The following is a 15,484-nucleotide window of genomic DNA, read 5'->3' as shown; positions in this document are numbered from 1 at the left end:
CAAAAGCAATTGCACACTCCCCTTCAGTATGTTTCTGCATAAGAATAGCCCCTAGACCAGTAGCGCTAGCATCAACCATTACAATAGAGAACCGTCTTGTGTCAAAGGGAGCAAGAACATTTGCTTCACAAATCTCCTTTTTGATGCGATTGAAACAAGAATCTTGCTCAACACTCCAAACGTTGTTCCTTTTTTTGAGCAACATTCTTAAATGTACAGTCCTGTCAGAATTTTTTTAAACAAATTCTGAATAGTATTCAGTTAGTCCCATGAAAGACCTAAGTTGGTCTTTATCAGTGGGACATGGGGCAGAACGAATGGCTTCCAGAAGGTCTTTCCTTGGTTTGACTCCTAACGCTGAAATTTCATGACCAAGGTACTCTATAGATTGCACCAGAAAGGAACACTTCTCCTTACGTAATGTAAGTCCAGCATCCATAATTCTGTGCAAAACATCTTGAAGTATGTGATTGTGATCGGCTATGGAATTACCAAAAGCCAAAATATCATCTTGGGAAAATAAAACTTTCTGTAACCCCTTTAAAAATCTCCGTAACCATGCGTTGAAACACGCTGGCTGCTGAAATTAAGCCAAACGGAAGACGTGTGAATTGGTAGATACCTTCAGATGTTGTGAAAGCAGTGAGATGTTTAGAACTGTCATGAAGTCTAATTTGGTGGTACGCACTCTTAAAATCTAACTTAGAAAAGACCTTTGTACCTTGAAGAGTGGAAACGAATTCTCCAATGTTTGGCAATGGAAAAGTATCTGCCACTACACATTTGTTGAGAGATCTTAGATCAACACAGAATCTCAATTTTCCGTCCGATTTCTTCGTAATTACAACCGGAGACACCCAAGAGGATGCCTCAACAGGTTCTATTACACCAGTCTACAACATTTCATCTATCAGAGCTTTCACCTCCTGTCTAATTGAGAGTGGGACCCTTCTTAGTTTGTATTGAACTGGTATACATTTTTTTTAACTAAATAAGGTGCGAGTAACCTTTAAGCTCACCGAATTCATCTTTAAAAACAGGTTTGAATTCACTTAGAATATCATCACTAGTGTTCCTCAACAACCATGACCTGATTAGTAGCTGTTGGGTTGATAATAATATGTAAATCATATTCCAGAATGTCTTAACTTTCTGACTTCACTACTGATGTTCCAGACTATTCAGTTAGGAGTCTGGTCAGCAGGCGTTTACTGTTCCTGTTCTTCTCGAAGAAACTAGTGTTACTTACCTGAAGAAGTGCCTGCAGTCTCTTTTCAACATTTTGGCGACGATCATCAGCTGACCAGACTTGGGTGACTACACGAACACTCAAGATTCATTTCTGCAGCATCATGTGAATTAGCAGAGCAGTGAGCAGAACAGTTGGTCGGACGACGATGAACCCATTCCGTGTGGACCTATTCCCTCCTGCAATCTGCGGAGGAGGGAAGCTCATTTGGACAAAGGAAAGTCCAAATTGCAGTAGTTCCCTGGTTTCATGGCATCAATTAACAGTGAGTAGTGCACGCAGCATTCTGGCTGTGTGTGTATCCTGGCAACGCACGGCAGAGGCGCCATTCAAATCCCGAGGAGGTCTCTCGTATGCGTCATCCGGGATCCACCCCATAATTCAGCGCGCAAAGCTCAATATGGAAATCTCATTGGCTGCTGTGCGTCAAACGTGCGTTCCAAGCCTCATGCACGGATGCGACCGGGCATCTAAAAAAAAATATTTACTTTATTGAAAAAAAAAACTAGTGCAAACGGACAACAAGCACATTATAGGAGTATACAAGGCAGTTATACATTTTTCCACACCGGAATTGCGTGTCTACGGACAGACCGTCTACATGTATGCAGTTGTAAAGTTATTTGGAAAATACAGAAGAGCATTGCAAAGTGACATTTCTCGTTTTGGATATTTTTCAAAAACTGTATATTTGGAAACATATTAAATCTGAAAAGAGACTGCAGGCACTTCTTCAGGTAAGAAACACTAGTTTATTTGAGAGAACAAGAACAGTAAACCCAATGCCTGCTGACCAGACTCCTAACTGAATAGTCTGGAACAACAGTAGTGGAGTCAGAACGTAAATACCTTCTAAAATATGGGATGTGAAACCATAGAGGAGAATACAATCATGAATAGCAATAACATAGAGAGGATATACAACAAGCAGCTTATAGAGTAGTGACTCGTACATCAGGGTTTTTGCGCTCCCCATCCACACTATTTAATAATCACAGAGGCACATGCTACATTTGTATTCAGATAGATTGTTTCAATCTCTTGTGACCCTTACTCCAAGCTCGAATCAAGCAGTCAGCATCGGAAAGGAAGCCCAGTGAGTATGTGCACATTTCATGGAATCTACAGGAGTTTATCTGTAGACACCCCTTTATTCCCAGTTCCAGCAGTGCTGGAAATCAGCTGTGATAACACTCAGAAGTGCTGCGATGATGGAATCCAGTCTGGGGCACTCAGTATTTAGGCCCTGTGCGCCTGAGGTTTTCACACCACTCAACCCTGTCGCCCTTCCCAGTTGTCACAGCATAGGAAACGATGGGTCAGAGTCCTACCACTATATTTTTATTTAAAAAAAGTTTTATATAGCGCTGGCTAGACCCGGAAGTATCGGAGCGCTTTACATGAGCATCAGATCATAGTTACAGGTTACATCGTTACAAAGGTTACATAGTTCTTCGAGCATGGCAACCTAGTTACTTGTAAGGTTGAGATAAACAATAAGCACAAAAACGTAAGGGGAAAAGAAGGCACGGTGAGAGATTCAGGGGGGTTGGAGTAGGGAAAATAGACAGATAATGAAGGTAGGAAAGAGGAAGGGAGGGGAGGGTGAGAGTCACAACATGGGGAGAAGAGGGGAAGGGTGACTGGGATACAAACCGGTAGACGAGTCAAGGCAACGTCCAAAGTCCAGTAAGCTATGATCCCAGGGGAAGTGAAATCCCTTTCCTATCTCTATTGTGAGAGGCTCCCTCTACGCAGTGGACTCTCTGAGAGGTCTCTGAGACCCCAAGGTCTACATACTGGATCCTTCCCCAAAAAGGGGAGAGGGAGTGCTTTGGCAAGGGGTGCCATACCATACCTGAAGTGGGAGTGGCTCCCTTGGCGCAGTGGACTCACTCAGCGGGTTCGCTGAGATTCCAGAGTATAAATAATGGATCTTTGCCCAACAAGGGGAGAAGGAGTGCTTAGTCAAAGGGCACAAAGGACAGGGGGTAGGCAGAGTAGCAGGCAAGAGGAGAGATTATGGGGAGAGAGGATAGGACCTAGGGAAGAGACAATAAGGAGAGACGAAAAGAAGTCTGCCTAAAGAACGACTGGGTAGGTGACGACCAAGGAGGGAGTCCAAGGCCCATCTCCCCTATAGCTAAACCAAGTAGCTCCATCGGGCATCAGACAAAATAGTTCAGTCTCAAAACATTGAGGGAGGAGAGACATAAACAGAGGGAGGGTGCGGTAGGAGACAATAGGAGAGAGACGACAGGAAGTGCAAAAGTGTGGTTCAACAATATACTAGAAGAGAATCAACAAGTAAACATTAAATAAGACAATCAGCAATACAATTAGGGGAGGAGTGAAAGGCCAGAGAAAGTAGTGGGGGGTAGGGGACGAGAGGGAGTGAGGATAAGGGAAGAGACAACCATAGAGACAAAAAGAAGTCTGTCTAAGGTTCATAGAAAAACAGGGTGGGGAACAAAGGGCAAGGGCATATGAGGGCTGAGGACAAAGGACAGAAGCTGGAAAGAGTAGGAGCAGAGAGGGGGGAAGGTTGCACGAGGTGCATAAGGTTTGAACAGAGGCACGTATCTCCTGCCTGGGGGCTGTATTGTTGGGACCATGTTTAGATAGAGAAAGGTCCTGGGTGGGGGAAGGGAAATTGGGAGGAGGCGTATTGGGCAAAGAAAGAGAGGTAAGTCAGATAGTCACGTGAGCAGTCAAGGGAGGGCAGTGAGTTGAAGCTGTGGAGGGAGAGACGTGGAAAGGGAGGAGTAGAAGGACGCAGTGTTAGGAAAGGGCAAGGGGAGGATTCAGCAGAGGAGAAGAAAAAAAGAGAGGGAATGTGGTCACAAGATGATATGAGAGAAAGAGGCCAGAGACATGAGAATATGAGTCATGTAGGTAGGTACGAAGGAAGCGGTAGTCAGACGGAGTTAGGAGGTAGTGGGAGAGACAGTAGTTGGGAGGTAGAAGGCAAAAGTTATCGGACGTGCGTTAGATTTTGTCAAACAATTTTGTAGGGCCTGCCGTAGACAATCAGCAATACTGCTTTACATAATTGCTTGTGAACAAAGTAAAAAACATAGACCTAAGCAAAAAGAGAGAATAAAAATTCCAAATCAATATATGAAGCATGGACCAGGGATCTCAAGGTGAAATAAACAGAGGTACTAGAAGGTAAACAACAAAAGGACAAGGTAAATAATATAAGCAAGTAGGTAGTAAGCTCCTTCCTGCTATATACAGTCTCTGTTGTGAAAGGCCCCGCAGGAGCAGCTCTCACCCACAGCACATCAGGGCCCACTTCAAGGCTGGCAGCAGCAGTATGGGGAACTCTCAGGGCACTCCCCACTCACCAGGATGCTAACAGCTGACCCAGTGCGATCCCGCCAGGCACAGACGACTTCTAGGCCCCCCTCGCCAACCGCAGCAAGGAGGACGTGAAAGTCTATGAGGGGTTCCAGAATGCCCTTAACAATATGCTCTTCAAATTCCCCCTCAGCTGCCACCTCACCACATGCCACAGTACATTAGAAAGGCAATGCCCCAGGCGGTATCAGGTGCCTCAACGCTCCTATCCCTGAAGTGTTCTGCAGGGTCCTGTCAATCCCGCCGACGGCAGGCCGCACCCAGCCTTTCTCCTTCTGTTGACACAGCCTCAGTCACGAAGATCTCCGCAGGAGCAGCTCTCGCCCACAGCACCGCAATTCCCACTTCAGGGCTGGCACAAATAGTATGGGGAACATTCCGCACACTCCCCGGGCATCGGATTATCACAGCAGGCCAGTGCGATCCTGCCAGCAGCACACGTCACCCAGGCCCCCGCTTTTGTTTAAGTTTGTCACTTAAGTGTGCTTCTCATGCACTCATCATTGCGCCGGCGTAGCATTGAAAGCGTTCGTCAATCCGAAGGTTCATCCAGCCACAGCACATCTTAGCATGCGGAATGCTGCATTAGCATCGAACCTGTTCGAATTTTGTTTTTCCCCCTTTTTCAGCGCTCTAAATACCTGTGTCTGCGCTTCCTATGTAACTAGGACCTTGTAGCCGATTTCCGACGTAGGTGTTGGGGTTTCCGTATCAGGCCCAGAGACTTGTTATCTTGATGGGCGCCGCCATTTTACCTCATAGTCCATAGCGCTGCAACAAAGCCTCAGGGCGCTGCTCAAAAATCTCTGCTACCTGTCGTCTGATGCGTCTCCCGGCACCACCCTTGCTCGCAGCGCTCCTCAGTCCAGGCTTTCCTGTACGTGGCTGTTGTACCTGAGATTTTCTGGCGCCGCAGTCAGTGCTCCGCTAGAGTTGTAGTAGTAGTATATGAGGAAGTGCCATTTTCCTGAGCCATTCGAGAATGCTAAGGTCAGATGCATTTGTGAAAACACAAACATTTGGAACTCTGAGAACACATATTGGATCAAGAGATGCATTCCTTAAATCTTTATTTTGTAACAGTGCTTATGTTTTGCTCCATTCCTTTGATATTCTGTGTATACTCGTGCGCCCGCCATGCAGTGTTGTCATCAATGATGTCATTTCTTGTCATCGGTGAAGTAACAAATGATGTCATAGAATGTTTCATGAGTGATGTAACATCTGAGGTCATAAGCAGTGTAAGTTGAGGGCGCAAATTATCGTTTTGTCAGTTAACTATAACTGTTGAACTTTAGTGATTATTTTAAATTGACATTTCTGAAGTTTTTAGTAAAATGTAAAGTTAGAAAATATTACCATACCTAACTATAACACCACTTTAACCATTGGTTTTTGTCAGTGAATTTCAAAAAGTTTTGTAACAAAAAGATTTCATTATCATACACAAGCATGACAACCTCCTGCTGCGCACAACCTTTAGCTGTGCACTGAATGGGGTTGGCCACAGGGCCTTGCCTGCAGTCAGACTCTGTGCCAAACCTATCTGCAGACGGTCCAACCTCTGCCATGCATGGCCCTTGTGTGCGACCAGCCTCCCATGCGTGGCCAGACCCCTGGCGCGCACAAACTTTAAAAAAAATATATATATTTTCTGGATCCAGTGAGACTTTGTCCCCAGTCTCTCATGGGGCCCATGCGCCACATGTGCTCTCTTAAGTCTTTTGGGAGCACGGGAGGCTGCACTGACTCACGAGACACTCACGTTGGATTGCTGCTCTCTAAAAAACATTTTTTTCCAATTTGACCTCCGAAGGGTTCCCTACCGTGCCCACTTACATCTTAATTAATAAAATATTTATTTTTGTTCCTGTAACGGTGAGCGCAAAATTGTTAGCGCTGTAGCCAGCCAATCAAATCGAACCCTCTTCCAGGACTCGCGGAAGCTCCTTGCTCACAGAAGAGTGAGATGGCCGACAGGGAAAAAAGGCCCTCGTGGTCAATCACAGTGCTCCATTATTTGAAGTTGAGAGCTTTCTGCCAAATTTTATGTAATTCCAATAAGCCTTTTGGCTGTAGCAGTGTCTAAAATTTCCTATGAAACATGCATGGATAAATTGCATTTTGGGATATGAGGTGGATGGTTTGGTGAAGATTCGTCAAATGGCACCACAGTTATTAGCAAACCAGAAAATCAATTTCCCTTTAATTACCTTGGTATTAGAATATCAGACTCCACTTCATGGGAGGCCCAGATGCAAAAGAGTGTTGCTACAGTAAAACAAAAGGCCTGGGCCTTACTTAGATTTATGAAAACATCCAAGTTTCACCCGATTAATTCCCCCCCACTGCTCCCCCCCCAAAAAAAATACATAGGGCACAGGTTATAACTGCAGTGATGTACAGGAGTGAATTTGGGGCCCATTCAGATTTCATCAATCTGGATTGCAAGGAAAACTATTTGTGTGATCATTATTAGTACTCCCCCAGAGTTGCCCCTTGCTACCTGCACAATTTGATCTTGGATTAAGGCCTTTGAGCCTGGTGGCCAAATTGCACCCATTCATTTATTGGTTGCGTATCTGGAAGTCCGATGCAAGGGAAGTCATATAGGGAGCAACTTGCAGACATTCTCGGAAGGTCAGGAGCATCAAGGAAAATCCCTTGGCTAAGATCCATCAAGGCGAACTTGATGGACTTCGACCTGGAAGTTTTTTTGAATTCTCCTGAACTTATTGGCGAGGTTATGGAAAAGGCATTATGCTAAACCTTTGGCCAATGGTTAACTCAAATCGGTTTTTTAAACTTTTAAAGTCATTCCTTTTTATGACAATTTTTTTTAGACACCATTTGCCTTGACTCTGCGAGATATCTCTATTCAAAATGTTGTTATGGCATTCTTCCCTTCAGTGTTTTCAAGCACTTGATAAGCTGGTGCCGGGAGTTCCACGGCATACTGTTTCTGTTCCGATTACAACGAGACCGAGGAACATTTTCTTTTCTTTTGTTCAGCATATTGATCAAGTAGCTCTAAATGGATAATCCTGGAATGCCGCATGTGGGGTCTACTCGAACGGACATCTGCGCTGTAGGCTTTAGAGAAAGGACAAGACCAACTTGCTGTGTGTGCGATAGTGAAGTACTTGCAGGGTGCATGGTACAAGCAGACAGGTATCTTAATGTAACTTTTAAGTTCATCATGGTTGCACTTTCTTGATCATTTGCACATGTATTTGCGCTTTAGGTCCCATGTATTGCTGCACAGCTGTTGGCCTTATGTGGTACCTAAATATGACAAGGTTTCCTTATTCTCGGTTTTATAATGCTTAGCTTCATACTGTATCTTTAACATGTTTTAAAAGTGGATTTTTAAGTGTTGACCTATGTGCGTGATTGGACTATAGTTTGCCCTTTTCTCTTTGTTGAGCAGTCCATTTAAGACAAGTTGTTGGACTTCTATATCTGTTTTCGATGAATTGTATTCATCATTCTATACTGTTTTATCATGTTTTATGTACTTTCATGACTTGTAATAGCTGAATAAACTAATGATGATGATAAAAAAAAAAGAAAATCAATTTCCTGTGGAAAGGTGGTCCTAACTATCCTTTACCAACAAAATATTTAATGTCAGGCCACCAACGATGGTGGCCTGACATGAAATATTTTGCAACACCCACACAGAGCATCGTCATCCTTTGTTGGTAAAGGATAGCTTGGATATGTTTGCGGACTTTCTTGTTGAGTTTGATAAGGTGACGTGCCCTTCATTCAGGAGTGCGGCAGCGACCAACAAGATCGCAGGAGAAGGAATATATGTTGGTTCTTTTGTGTTTGCAAGCTCTAATAAATGGATCATTATGCAGCTTTTGAGTGTGCGACAGTTCTGTGAATCTTAAGTTTCAAATGAGACCGTCCTTGTTAGTCACGGCACCCACCACGTGAGAGCGGTGGCCTTGCCGGAAATTTGAAACAAAAGAATATATATTCAGGGGCTTTGAGTCAGTCCTCCTTATCAACTGGTCAGTTGACTTGTGATTGACATGTTGCTGCCACCCACAACATCAGGTGGAAATGGGTCATTCCTTTTCAAACATTGGCTCCCTTTCCTGTGAAGGATGGCATTTTGAATGTGCACATCTGCCTGTAGGACACTTCAGCGGTATGGCTGATGGGACAATATTTGTGTTCCGTGTTTTTTTTAAAAATGTGTTAGTGGTTTTTTTTTTTCTTTGAGGGTCCGCTGGTCCACGCTGCCATTCGTTTTATCAGTATTCACGAGCAACCGATTCAGATCCACTGTTCAGTTGTATTTCAATTCCAAGCTTATCAGAAAGCTTGGGTGTTTTTCTGCTCAACCTTTGACCAAACTGATGACAATATATGATAGTACAAATACAATCCACAGTATTCCATTTACAACCTCAGGTATCAGTGCCAGAACTCGTGACTTCCTTCTCTCGCATCTTGCAGCTGTCAACATTTAGCTGACTGAGTCATCCAGCTTTTGTTTGTGTGTTCTCCTTTTCATATAAATAGTCATGCATTCATTGTCTGTTTCTTTCCTCCACCTCAGGCGTTTCTGTCCACAATTTCTAAATCCACATGCTTACTGTGCAAGAAACCACCCAGCCTCGAATAGGACTAAAAATCTTAAAGCAGTGTATGCAGCACTTCTATGCTGCTGTCCTTAGCAAGGCGAGGAATACTGCACAAAATCTGACTTGGTGGAGAGTGTGTCCGCTTTTGCAGAGAAACGCCAATAATCATCCTCCTTACTTACCACTCCCTTACAGCCCAGATAGGTGTTTCCATGCCAGCCAAAGGAGGAGCAAAGTGTCTTCATTTGCAACTCTTTGGTGGCTGCATCTGATCCTGGCCAAAGCAAGCCTAAAACCCCTCTGTCCTTGAAGATGATTCTTTTTGTTGTGGAGTGATCTATTAAAAGTGTAACATTGATGTAGCCTGTAGGTTCAGCTGTTGTTTAGTACAAAAAATCCGCATTGGAGCACTTTGTGTTGTTTTCCCATCATGAAAGCATTCATGTTTCATATGTACGCTGTAGCACCTGCCTGCACATGGCTTTTTTTAACCAAAACTTGGGGTGTAACTGTGCTGCCACCTCTGACATTTGTTCCTTCAGAGTTTGCTCCAGACACAATTTTTTCAAAGGTGGACTCTAGATTATAAGTTTCTTTTCCTGTCTTTAGAACCTCTGTTGTCTCAGTTGAGGCACTCTATTCTGTGCCATAACCTTCTCTTCAGCGTAGCCCCAGGGTTTAGAGGTTCACTGAAAAAAGTGCCTTGTCTTCCGAGATCAGTTTAGGAAGCGAAGCAAACAGTAGCATGTATTTCAACGCTGCCTCCCTTAATCTACACTTCACCACCAGAAATGAGTCTAAATGTCGCTGTACTGCCATTTGTGTAATCCGGAAGGATCGTGCCCTTCCACATATGCGACCATCTCTGCACCTTCAATCCTTTCAGGTAAATCAATTACACGTATGTTGTTGCGTCAGTAATAGCCTCTGAATCCTCCACTATATACACTAGGAACTGCACCCTTTCTTTATGCTCCTTACCGTGTTGCTGCACGTTCTCAGTTTCAGGCCATAGTCATTATATAACTTCCTCAATCTTCTTCATCCTGTCCACCATTTTTCATTAATCTCTTGGAAAGCCCCCTTTCCACCACTGCAGAATCCATTTTACTCTCCATTGCCTCTCCAGTGCCTTCAGTATTTTAGCCCGATCGTTCTGAGGCGCTATTCTGTTTAGGTTCTGCCCATTCGCTAATGTCTGAGCACTTATGGACTTTGTTGTGAGCGGCACATTCTGATTAGAACCATTCTTTCAGGTTATCGTGGTACACCCGTTATACTCTCCTCTTCGCCCAAGCCCAGTTATGCAGTTCGTCTGCCTGGATAGGGGTACTGTGTCGTACTCTGCTTAATACATCCAGCACACCGGTGACCAGGCCAAACCTGGGAAATAGTGCCCCTGATGATATGGATGCATCTTGTAGCCTTAACTGCAGCTGATGGACACATTTGTGTTTGTCATGAAGATTTATGCAGAAATTACAAGAGTGGTGCAAATTACAAGGCAGTTAGTGTCTTCCGGATCTCAGGGAGCTTGAGGACTTATTCCCATAGGAGAGGTCATCACAGAGCAGGGACTGGGTGATAGAGGGGGGCAATAAACATTAAAGTGCCCGTAGGTGAAACCATGCTGTCATCGAGTTCCTAGCGCCTGCTGAAGGGAGGTCCGTTGTATTGGGTGTGTGAAGCTGAGTTCCAAATGTCGGAATGGGAGATAATCTGTGGCTTCAGTTTCCAATGTGGGAAAACGCAGTTCTCCCTCTTTCTGACCTGCATTGCAGGCTAAATGCTCCAGAAACAACCAGAGCATGGGGGAAGAACTGTGGCTCTAAGCACAATGTGCACCTGACTCTGAGGGCTGATATGGGAGAAGAACTGTGGCTCTAAGCACAATGTGCACCTGACTCTGAGGGCTGATTACGAACACTTTATGCGGGTTTGCTTCACCTTTGTGCGCCCACATGACACAAAGTATTCTTTTGGGATGTACTTCCCAGCGCGATTATTACTGGAAATGATCCCTAAATGAACACAAAGTAACACTTATGCTACTTTACATCAAGGAGTGGTTCCAAGGGGCATCATTGGCTTCTCATGCCTCCACCAATGGATTTTAACGCAAAGCTGTATATATATATATTGAAAAAGAGAGAACTTTGCAAAAAATGTATGCCTCCTCAAGGCCGGCATAATGTTTAAGAAAAGTTTAGTTTTCTTGAAATGTTCCCAACTTTGCGTCTGTGTTGCACTGTTCAGCCCACATGTAAAGTGGGAAAATGTCACACTTTGTGTAAGCATAGCGTTTTGTACTGGAAGAGTACCCTCCCAGTACAAAACCTTAGCTTGACATCACTCATGCACAGTTACACCGTGGTGCAACGTGGGGAGAGAGAGAAAAATCACCACAGTACTTGTGGTGCTGTTCTGCTTGGTTCCACCTACGTGGCCTTTTCTTCTGCACTGCACTGCATTGCGTGAAAACTTAGTAAAACTGCCCCTGAAGGTCGTGTTATTCACAACGACTATTTGCTCCTGATCTGGCGTTAACTGAATGAGTCGAATGAAGCTGCTTGGTACCACTGTGGTCACACTGATCATAGATAGGGCTGTTCACCCCTCACACATTTAGGGTTAAACATTTCAATTTTTATTTTCAGGGATATAAGTGTAAGCTTTGTCAGCTGTTACCAGTAATATGCCTTGCCATTTAGTAATGTATCATTTTAATAATACCTCTGTTTGTCTGCAAAAAGCAACATGCATAGTTGAGGAATATTTGCATATTTTACCAACGTTCTGAATGGTGTGCTTTTGTTTTTTTCCCTCGCCCAATCCCTTTTACCTTCCAGACAGGTGAAAAGAGTGTTATTCATTCCTTATGCTCTTCATGACCGAGACCACTACGCCAAGTCTGCGAGGCAGAAGTTTGAAAGCTTAGGTAAAATTTTATACACATTAAGCAATTGTTATTATGTGAAATCTCTTGAAATTGCATGCTCAGTATACTGGAGCACAGAGGATACAAATATGCAATTTTTTTGTTGCAGTTTTAAATAGCGCGATCTTGGCCCGAAGGCATTAGAGCGTTTTACATGAGCACCCGTTTACGTTACATAAATTCATATATTTTTTTAGGCAAAGGGAGATTAACTGATGGTGCCGCTCGCAGCCTCGGGGATCAACCTGTGGAACCTGTGGAACTTTGGTTTTAAAACGGACGCTTTTAAACTGCTGCCCTGCACCCTGCTCCTGATCATCTAGGACCCAGGACTTTAGCGGACGCTGCCGGGGCCGGGACTGCGAGACCCAGGTTGCTCAGCGCTTCTACAACCCAGCGCACCTGGTGTCTCTTCCCGCCCCCAGCCCTCCGCCCTTCTGTGCTTACTCACCGGCTACATAAGGCTCGCGGCCCCCGCTCCGCGGGTGCCGCTCGCAGCCTCGGGGATCAACCTGTGGAACCTGTGGAACTTTGGTTTTAAAACGGACGCTTTTAAACTGCTGCCCTGCACCCTGCTCCTGATCATCTAGGACCCAGGACTTTAGCGGACGCTGCCGGGGCCGGGACTGCGAGACCCAGGTTGCTCAGCGCTTCTACAACCCAGCGCACCTGGTGTCTCTTCCCGCCCCCAGCCCTCCGCCCTTCTGTGCTTACTCACCGGCTACATAAGGCTCGCGGCCCCCGCTCCGCGGGTGCCGCTCGCAGCCTCGGGGATCAACCTGTGGAACCTGTGGAACTTTGGTTTTAAAACGGACGCTTTTAAACTGCTGCCCTGCACCCTGCTCCTGATCATCTAGGACCCAGGACTCTAGCGGACGCTGCCGGGGCCGGGACTGCGAGACCCAGGTTGCTCAGCGCTTCTACAACCCAGCGCACCTGGTGTCTCTTCCCGCCCCCAGCCCTCCTATTTACGCATAGAGGTGAGCGCACACGCGGGACGCGCGCGGGACATAGCCCGGGGCTAAGCCCGGGCAAAGGGCGGGCCCTCTGAGGCCCTACGAGGACCGAGAGGACTGGACTGGCCATACCCCCTCGCAAGTTTTCTAAAATCGTAGTTGTTATTATTGTGCTCTCTTTTTGTATAGGATTATATTGTTTGGCTATTGGTACTATTGAGTTGATTAGTTTTATCTTTGTAATATATTATTAATAGGGTTTGCCAACTTAGTTACGCCCTTTTACCGTCAACTATAGTACCCCGTGTTGGTTATTTGCTGGTGTTATATAATGTCAACACGGAAAACGAGAAGCCAGGCGGTGGCGGGGATAAAAAACACAAAAACCAAAAAACTTACTAGTACTCTGGATAGTTTTATTTTTCGTACAAACACCCTAATTGATGAGGGTATTATATTGATGGAACGGAGGGTTTCTCAAGATTTGCTCCAGGCCAAAAGGTCATCATTGGGTAATATAGCCCTAGCCTGTACTCCGAATAAACAATCGCGTTTATCGGATACGTCCCATTTACCAACTACTCTTGTGACCCCTGTATTGTCAACGGTATCTTCATTACCAGTAGCCCCACTTGAGTCTGTAACCCTTATAACACCTATGGCTACCTCAGCTATTATACATACAGTCCCCCTGGAGTTAGAGGGGCCCACTATTGTGGGGAAAACACCCTCTCCAATACCATCTGCCACAGAAGGGCTTGGTGATGTTATAGCTAGTCAAAATATTTTATCTAGTATGGGGAACGCGGTTGGTGGGGGAAATGGTTCACAGGAGGGAGAATTAAGTGTGGATGCCCCAGTAATCTCTATTAGGCAACCTCGAGCATCACACCCCCTGCCCTTAGAGTTACCAGATGTAACTGTATCCGATACAAGTCTGGCTAGCATTCTTGATAATGGTAGTCCTGATGAGTCTGTAGAGAGTGAAGAAGATGTGGATGCGCCCTTCTTTGACACCCTAGCAACCCTTATTAGGTCCTTGCTTTTGCCCCTGGAAGTTAGACTCCAGGGCATAGAAAACCAATTGGGAATTATATCAAATGACCTAAATTGCAAGGGGGTTAAAGTAAATCAAGAAATTGAGAAGAATACCCCTAGTACAATGGGAAGCCCACACCCATTAGTTAAGATCCCCACAACAGCACCCACCCAGCAAACTAAGCCTTGCCCAACCGTTACTATGGTGCAGAAGGTTGGTAAAGCGACCACCAATCAAGTCATTGTAGATGCTAAGAAACACACAGGAACAGCCAGTGCAACTGCGCCTAGTATTATCCAGCGCCAACCCGCTGTGAAGACACCACGGGTACGGCGGAATATTAATTTACCATCTGACGCCTGCCCATTTGTGGTAGTATTAACAGGTGTCCCTGAGCTCACTACAGATATCCCCGAAACATTCTGGGGTCTTAAAAATAAAGTTTGTCATTGGTTGGACAGAAACCTCCCATCCCCACCCAATATGAACAAGAATATTCTTATGGTAGAGAGAACACCTTGGGTGGGAGAGAAAAAGAAACATCTTAAAGGAGACTGTGTGGTGATTACATTTGAAGACCCTTGTATTGTAGAGTTTATTTGCTCTGGGCCTAGCCGCATTAATGACTCCGAGATTCTAGTTAAACCTTTGTCATACTTTTATATGCCCGCGGGGAATCATGATAATAGATGGAGCTGGCTAAGGATCTCCCCGCATGAACAAGGTTGGAGGAGATTTGAAACCCCGGGAAATCATCGCTCCTACAACTGGGGAGACGCTGGAAAAGGAGATTGGCAAGAAGTGCGTAGAGGTAGAGGTAGAACCTACCATGGTGGTAACAGGCTTAAGGAGGGATGGCTGGGCCCACAGTTGGACTATCCTATCCAATGTTATAATCGTTTCAATGGTCTGGAGGAAGTCGATTGACTTACCAAGCAGCCCATTGACCAATTTTGTAGTAGGGTGGAGCAGGCTTTACCTGGAGATGAAGCTAATACACCTGTAGACAGAGTGGTTATTGTAGGCTCCACCTGTGCTGGTACAGATATTATTGTACCTCCAGCTGTAGTTGGTAGCTGTTTGCAGGATATAGTACCCACAGGTCAATTGGAACCCAAGTCCCCGGGTCCCCTTATCAATATTTTATCATGGAACATTGCAGGTCTAAAGAAAAACTTAGTAAATCCCGATTGGAACAATTTTATTAACACCTTTGATATCTGTATGTTTCAAGAAACGTGGTGCCTATCCCCTGAATACATGAATGGTTACTCTACATTCTATGTTCCTGCTGTCTCACCGGGAAGAGGCCGCCCCTCTGGTGGGTTACAGATTTGG

The 15,484-nt window shown here is 45.1% G+C and overlaps 1 protein-coding gene across 2 annotated transcripts in view; it reads left to right on the top strand.

Moving 5' to 3' along the window:
* The window catches only part of LOC144822568 (alpha-aspartyl dipeptidase-like), a 130,004-nt gene that overhangs the window by 22,471 nt on the left and 92,049 nt on the right, over positions 1-15,484 (top strand). For both annotated transcript variants that reach the window (XM_078680251.1, XM_078680250.1), the window contains exon 3: positions 12,063-12,151. In XM_078680251.1, the coding sequence (XP_078536377.1) occupies positions 12,063-12,151 (89 nt within the window). The remainder of the gene's footprint in view (positions 1-12,062; positions 12,152-15,484) is intronic.

The sequence above is a fragment of the Lissotriton helveticus genome, chromosome 3_1, assembly GCF_964261635.1.
Source record: "Lissotriton helveticus chromosome 3_1, aLisHel1.1, whole genome shotgun sequence".
Classification (NCBI taxonomy): Eukaryota; Metazoa; Chordata; class Amphibia; order Caudata; family Salamandridae; genus Lissotriton; species Lissotriton helveticus.
This window is presented reverse-complemented; position numbering and strand designations above follow the sequence as displayed.